Here is an 8,005-nt window from a genome sequence, read left to right as displayed (position 1 = left end):
GTTTAAGTTAGAGAAACAAAAATAATGTTTTTAAATGAAAGTGTCTGAGTGAAGACAATCAAAATAAAAAGAAATGAGCGATCTACTCTTACAAGCTGGTAAAGCCGTTTTTACTCGTATCTGAAACTTTAAAAACTTTTCTGTTTAATGAAATCAAATAAAACACCGGCCTAAAAATTATGGAAATGCGTACACTAAACGGAAATGTCATTTTTGCCTCGGAAAAAAAACTGGAAAAAGTTTGAGGCACTAAAACAAAAGTAAATGCATGTATAAAGCAACGTAAAAAATAAACAAATGATCAAATTATGAAAGCATATAAAAAATAGCTCATAATCGAAATAAAATGAACATGAAAAAATAACAATAAATAAAGGCTATTTTAAAATATGTAAAAAAAATGTATATTTTATACCTTTGGTAAGGATTTGTTATTCTGTGTTTTTGTAGTATTTGGTTATACAGCACTATGGTCAACCGGTGATTATTTTGAAATGTGCTATAGAAATAAAATAAACAAACAAACATATTAATAAAACTAAAAACAAAACTATTATAACTCATTTTATCTCAATTGTTTCTTTTGAACAGCAAATGAGAACAAAAAGATGTCTGAAAAGTCACCTGCTTCTCACATTTGTTAGATTAGATTAGATTCAATTTACACATGTATAAATCAATGAAATGTAGCTTTGTCTAACCAGAAGTGGAATAGCAGCAGGATTTATAGTGGTTTTATGAAGTAGTTTACAGAAGGGTAGTACAGTGAACGTAATATACAGATGGCTTTTACTATAAACAGAAATACACAGATGGGTATATACAATGATATATTAGGATATGGTGACTAATAGTGCAATGGATATAGAGCAAATACTTTATGGACAGAAGTTATCCATGTAACACTGCAGTGGAAGAAGTTATTGCATATTTAGTCGAAGTATGTCTATAATATATCTATTCACATTGTAAACCTATACAGTATCTGATTTATATTATCCAAATGTTTGTCTCTATACTCTTATTCTGTTAAACATCATTTTCTTCATTTCTCCCGAAAGGCAAACGTAGAAAATACTGCAGTTAACACATCAAGGAAACATACCTGGAAACAAGACTAATTCCCCAGACAACAAAAGAGAAATCTCACTAAGACTTTACTTAAAGCCTCTATGTATCATGCATTATAAAGAGTTATTAAAGGGTAAAATACATTATAATACTTCATAATGTGTGTTTTAATGCATTATATGTAGTTGTAAGGAATTATTAACCATTTAAAATGTTTAGTGTAACAACGAACTGCTGTTAGTGTAACAATTATTTATAAAACATTACAATGCATTAAAAGCTGCATTACAACGCTTTAAAACTACTTTTATAATCCATTATACATACATGCTTCATGGAAAGTGTTACTCAAATCTCTTATATAGAAATGTCAAGTAAAATGTTTCAAAAGCACATTCACAAGACTCACAAGAGACAAAATCACGTACTCACCTTGTGCCATGATCAAGTAAATCCAGCAGCTTTCTGTATTATGCTGGTAATTCTTCAAAATCTCCACCTATAAAAGTCATAATAGTAACACAACATCTGAAGTTCATCCACCTAGAAAAGAAATTCCACGGCTGAAATGACCATTAAAACACAGTATGAATACACATTTTTATGAAATAAATACAAACAAGTTTTCACTTATAGGATTTTTAAGGCCTCACCACAGACGGACGAATACTGTTACAAATAAAAACTGAGAAAGACACAGAGGTTCATTTATTCTCTTTAATTTTACAAATCTGTCAGGAACGCTTCAGAACAATCTCATTTCATTTGTCTGGAAGAACACGAACATGATTCATAATACTTTTGCTCGAAGGATTTCATCGGAATGAATGAACAACGTTGATGTGGGTATAAAAACACTGCAACCGTCGTCCAGTATTCATCAAACTCGAATGCAACATTCAAGGCGTGTAAAACAGCCGGATAAAAACATCATCTACTATAGAAAAGGGATTAGCTGACTATAAAATGTACGTTACTTTTGCATTTTTACTTTACCATTCACATTTGTAGATATACATACATACAAAAAAAACGTAAGAAATGCAAATCTTTCGATAACAGCTAGAAATAATTGTACCGTTGCCTCGCTGAAATGTCATTTTAAATTACAAAATAAACATTATGAATCATCATCGTTTCTATTGTCATCATTAATATTACCCCTTTATTACTTTGATCTTTTTTTGTCATTTTGATTCGTTTTTGCACAGAAGTCAATAAATTAAAATGCTATCTCTGTCCCTGAAAGCAGATGAGCGACTGTGTGTTAGCAGTGAGAAATGTGTGTTTGCAGGACTCGACATTAGACCTCAATGTGTATGAAATACTTACATAAAAAAAATGAAATAAACGTTGGAGTTTTGTTGGTCTTAGTGGATGTCTATGATATTTTTAGATGACATTTGTATGCTAGTGCATTGTTAAAATGTAATATAAGTAGCTTTTAACTGTTAAAATTGACATTCTCCAGGAAAATACTAAAATATTGAGGCATCAAGTGTTTAATATCGAGTCTTGCTGTATTTGTGTGTGTATGTCTGGGAATATAATACAAACATATACATGTGTCTAAATCCACATGTGACTCTGGGGAAAACGGGAGGAATTGTTCGGAAGTCCGTACAAAAAATAATTCATTGTAAATATATAATATATATTTTTTACATATTTGAATATATTTACAAATATACCCAGCACTATATACCATGTATTATTTTTATCAATAAGAATAACTGCTTGGGATTTTGTATGATAACCATGTTATCGAGATAAAAACAGAGCATAAAGCAACATGAAAAAATCAACCGGAGGCAGTGTTGTTATGTTCTTCTTGTGTTAGTCGTACGATAGCTTCCTCATCGTACACGTTTCCTACTTTCTCTCTCTGTCTCATTTCAGTCTCAAAAGAGTTCAGTTCACGTTCTCCATTTCATTCTCTCGGGAACACAGAGTCCTGGAATGCAGAACGATGGATTGGAATGTTGTCGAAACTAATTCCAATTTAAACAAATGGGAAAAAGCGTAAAAATAAACGAAAATACAAGAGGAGGGAATCGCTCGGCTCAGTTCAGTCACTAAACTTCACCCCTCTCCTCTTGTTAAGAGCTTGGTCACATGTTTTTGTGTGCAAGCGTGCGCTCTCATAAAAAAAGCACACATCCGTTTTTATGTTTTTTGAAAGCAGCACCGCTGGTCACTAAGCCTCCCTCCAATGCTCCGAAAGTCCTGCGGGAGGAGTCTACAGGCACCATACGGTTATGGTTGGGAACTGGGAATTGTGGGTAAAAGTCTTTCGCTTTGAGAACTGAGTGTGGGCTTGAGTTTGGCACGTCTGGAGGAGTCTGAGGCTCATGTTTTTATGCCTCCGTTCATGTGCTGGTACTTGGGGAGGCAGGGCTCGTCTGCTAGGGGATCGTGAGAGAAGACGGAGTCGTCTCCAGAGGAACAAGAGCTCCGTGTGTCGGGAAAGCTTGGGGAATACTGCTCAGCCGGAGAACACAGGTCCAGATATTCCTGAGCCAGATAAAGAAAAAATGATGATGTTATCGGCAAAAGAAATCATAGATATGTATAGATAGATGCCATTCCACCGTTCCAGACAAATTCAAATATGACAGACAACTTTGTGGATGGAGTGGCTCAGAGATGACGTATTTTTGTAGGCTAACCCAGAAGTAAGTGCCGTGCTTGTCCTCCTGACCGAAAGCGTATGCATTTATCCCATAGTCTTTTAGAAGATCGCAAAAAATAAGATCTGTGATTTACAAATGTTCAAGATGGTTAGAAGATAGAAGTTTAGCTTTACAGATTAACACAATATTTGCTATTTCTGTAGCCTAAATACACACAGCTGAAGTAAAAAGCTAACACTAGGCTATAAACAGACTACACTACTATGAAAAAAGTGATTTTTTGTCTTTGTTGGTTCAACTTAAAAAAAATTGTTGTCTGGTTTCCTAAAATTTAGATATGTCAACTTAAAAGTATTAGTTGACTCAACGATTTTAGTCAACTCAATGAGAAATTCATTGAGTTCTATAATATTTTTAAGTAGAATTAACTCAAAATATGAAGTTAACCAGGTAACTTATTTTTTTAAGTTGAACCAACAAAAAAAACAAATCATTTTTTACATTGTATGGTCGCTCGACATCAGCGTCACCCCCACCAAACCTCTGACAACTTTCTCAAACTTTATTAAAAACGTGTTCCCTGGTAAGTAATCCGCATCTACGTTTTAAGAGCTTTTGGCAACTTGTTAGCAACCGTCGATTTTAAGTCACAATAAAGATTTAAAAAGTCACAAGTGGGTTATAATCACGGTGTGTTTTATGTCATAGATTCAAACGTGAAAATTATTCAAGGCGATTTACCAAAACCCATAAAAACTAAAAAAGTTAGACTTTTTCTAAGTCTTAAAAAAGTGAACTCGCTTCGGTTGTTTGTAAACAAAACATTACGTCATCACTGCGATGTATATGAATCTATGGCAGTAATAAATAAACCAATAAAGCATCATGCAATTTATAACACAAGTACACAAGTTTTTCTGGTAAAGCATAAGTGCAGCAAAAGAAAAATTCAACGTTTTCAAGAACATTTTCAATATTTTCATTTTTATACTACTCTAAAGCAAAGTCATTCCAGTAAAGTAAGGAACCACCCAAGCACACATGTATTTTTTCAAAATGCATATCTACTACACGCAACGCAACGCACAGCCAGCTTACGACCCCAACAAGCTTTTTTCTCCTCTTCAAAAAAACCGAAGCAGTTTCCCCTTTTTGTGTCTGGAACTGAAATATTTGACTGGAGGAAGAGGAGGGTTTTAGGTTGCTGAAAATGAGCGTTGGCTCAACTCTCGCTGCTCAACACGGCAGATCACGTTACTAAAGACATTCACATCTGTGAACGGTTTATGAACGGGGGTGAAAGCAAAGGCACTTTATTACATTTCAAGTTCAAAAACAAGAGCGAGAACGGCCCCATCCACGGCTCAATCCCGCCTCTGACAAGTTCTGACAGATTTCCATCCCTCACGGATATGCCGAACGACAGCCGGGGAATGGAAAGAATCGACCGGCGGTCCGACGGAGGGCTGCGTCTGATACTTGAGCAACGCTAGCCTGGATGAAATCAAGCACGTGCGGTTCTCGACCTGTGAGCTGACCGTAAAAAGCCATCTGACAGTTTCCTCTCCCGGATGAATTTCGCAAAACGTTGCAAGATGGAGTTGGGGTTGAGACACTGTTCGTTTGATGATACGCAGAAGTGCACGGTTTAGCATCCCTTTGTGCTGTATGATAACATGTGTTTGTGTGAAGGTGAACACGCCTCACCTCATTGGTCGCAAGAGTTAGAATTCGGTCCAAATCCTCCACCAACTGTTTAAATGTGGGTCTGTGTGAGGACATGGCGTGCCAACAGTCCTTCATCATCATGTACCTGAAACCCAACAAAAACACATCATTTACCTCGAATCGTTTGTGCGCTTGACAGTCGTGAAGCTAACCACCGCAAACATTGAGAGATTCGTGGTCGATTCGATACAAGTTCTCAAAAACCATGAAGCAATCTGCTCGCTGGATTTATTTCCTAAAACATTGAAGGTAAGATTTGCTTACAGTAATGTGAATACCATTAATGGTCAAAAGCTTTCGGAATGAGAATCGAATCAAATCGAATAAAGAATCAATCGAGAACTGAATTAAGGATCTAATCAAGTCTTGCGATTCAGAATGGAATCACTACATCTATATATAATGATGTCAACCGAAAATCATCTCAGTTTTTACACCATCGTGTGTGATAAGACCCGTATTAAGAAAAAAGTCCAGCTCATCACTTATCTCTTAAATGTATTGTGAAAAAAATCAATGAGTGACTACAGAATGAATTTGAATTAATTTTTATCGGGCAGCTTATGAACGACCGACGGATGAGAAAATTTCTCACAGTTCGTTGGTGCAGTTTGCAGGTTTGTCCATGCGATGACCCTCTTTCAACAGCTTAAAAAGCTCCTCGACGGGGATTCCTGGATACGGAGAACCTCCGAGCGTGAAGATCTCCCACATCAGAACCCCAAAAGACCATCTGGAAGAGACACACAAAACACACACGTTCAACACTGTGTTCCTGAACATCACCTGATCACAAAGAATCATCAGATGTATGTCTGGAATCTATACTGTACATCTCTTATATGAAGCATCTGTCAAATGTCGTTTTATTAAATAGACCAACAAATCCAGCTTGTCTCATCGTACCATCACTTCCCCAACCCCAAAACTCACACAAAGAATGTTTTGTTGAAAATAAAGCCACCTGAAAATCCCAATTTGTGTTGTTGTGATCTCTGTACAGTAGTGATATTTGTTGGCTCTTACAGCGCTGTGACTGTATGAATCTGTGAATGGTGGATATTTTTCAAAGCTGCTCTTTGTCCTCCATGGAGAGCCACAATGACACATATTGTCCGAGCCAAAACAAACATTAATTGAGTCGCAGAGGACACGACCGTCCGGCGTTTTTCAACACATGCCAATTCTGTTACTTCATATATGAAGGGAAAACCTCCGACTCGTCAGATACGAATGAAATATCTGAGATCCAGATGAGACTTTAAGCACGTTTCCATTTGTTCTCCGTTTAATCTCACTGGTGTCTGTGAGAAATGATTGAGATAGTAAAGAGATCTCATCTGTGATTTTCTTTCTTACAAGCACAGTCAACCGTGTTTATATTTTTCTTCACAAGTTTTATGCACATTTATAACAAGTGTGGGATAAAGCAGATCTCAGAGAAGCCTCGTGAGCTATTAAGAAATATCGGGCTGAAGGCAGTTCTGGTGGCCCACAGCGTTGGAACACACATCACAGATTCACTGCTGTGGTTTGCATTCATGCATTTGTTTAGACACTCAGTTACCCTGTTTGTCCTCTTCTAGTCTTTATCAAGCGCTGTATCTCCTCTGACATGTTTGCCAAATTCATCATTTCTATTCAGTCTCTCTGTGTAACAACAGCTCACTCCTCCTCCCGCGATCAATATCACACACACAGAGGGGTCACTGCAATGCCCTCTTGACCCCACAGGCTTCAGACGCTCTGTGTGTTTGTGTGTGTGTGTGTGTGTGTGTATGTGTGTGTGCGTGTGGAAACACTGCCGTCGATGAGATTTATTTTCTCGTTCTTGATATACAAAATATTTTTTTTCCAAAATGAGATAACTTTAATTTTATTTTTTTCAAAAATCATGCTTTTTTATTGTGCATTCCAATTAATATCAATCAAAGTGCAGTTGATTTGTTTTGAGACACAATAGCTCAAAAAATACAGCTGACTAACAAAAGAAAACCATGATAACATAAAAAAACATGATTTTTGAATAATGTTAAAACGGAGTTCTCTTTTTGGAAACTCCCTTTCTTTCGATATTTTGTTGGAAAAAGACCCAGACGTGATTTTAAAAGGCCGCATCAGATTTGCTGTACATTACAAGACTATGAAAAATCTCTTTTTTTCAAGTACAAATATTGACATTTACTCACAGTTAAGAAGCAAAATGACCCAAGATATGAAATGTTGTTTTTTGAAAAAAGATCAAAAGTAAAACACGAAAAACATAATTCACTTTTCATGAATTATATTAATATTTCTTTTATACAACTTAATAAAATCTATTTACTAAATTATATTTTTCTTGCAGATTTTTTTCATGTTTTTTTCTCCCTTAACTTTGATCTTATGCTTAGAAAAGAGATTTTACATCTCAGGTCATTTTGTTTCTCAAGGAAGTGTATTATTACTCAAGGAGTTTTTTGTCCTACAAAACAATACAAAGCAATACTGAGCTCAAATCTATTTTTTCAATGTAGACCTCGGGTTACTCATTAACAAAAAATAACACGGGGTTGGTTTGTCTAGGTTAAAAG

General features: G+C 35.9%; 1 protein-coding gene across 6 annotated transcripts in view; it reads right to left on the bottom strand.

Annotated features, from left to right (window-relative positions):
• Positions 1-1,774: 1,774 nt before the first annotated feature.
• fgfr2 (fibroblast growth factor receptor 2) overlaps positions 1,775-8,005 on the bottom strand; it is a 43,276-nt gene continuing 37,045 nt past the window's right edge. For all 6 annotated transcript variants that reach the window (XM_056761422.1, XM_056761421.1, XM_056761420.1 and 3 more), the window contains 3 exons: positions 6,028-6,165; positions 5,412-5,517; positions 1,775-3,585 (listed from right to left, as the gene is read on the bottom strand). In XM_056761422.1, the coding sequence (XP_056617400.1) occupies positions 3,421-3,585; positions 5,412-5,517; positions 6,028-6,165 (409 nt within the window). In that variant the 3' untranslated portion in view covers positions 1,775-3,420. The remainder of the gene's footprint in view (positions 3,586-5,411; positions 5,518-6,027; positions 6,166-8,005) is intronic.

This window comes from Triplophysa dalaica, chromosome 11 (assembly GCF_015846415.1).
Source record: "Triplophysa dalaica isolate WHDGS20190420 chromosome 11, ASM1584641v1, whole genome shotgun sequence".
In the NCBI taxonomy this organism is placed as follows: domain Eukaryota; kingdom Metazoa; phylum Chordata; class Actinopteri; order Cypriniformes; family Nemacheilidae; genus Triplophysa; species Triplophysa dalaica.
This window is presented reverse-complemented; position numbering and strand designations above follow the sequence as displayed.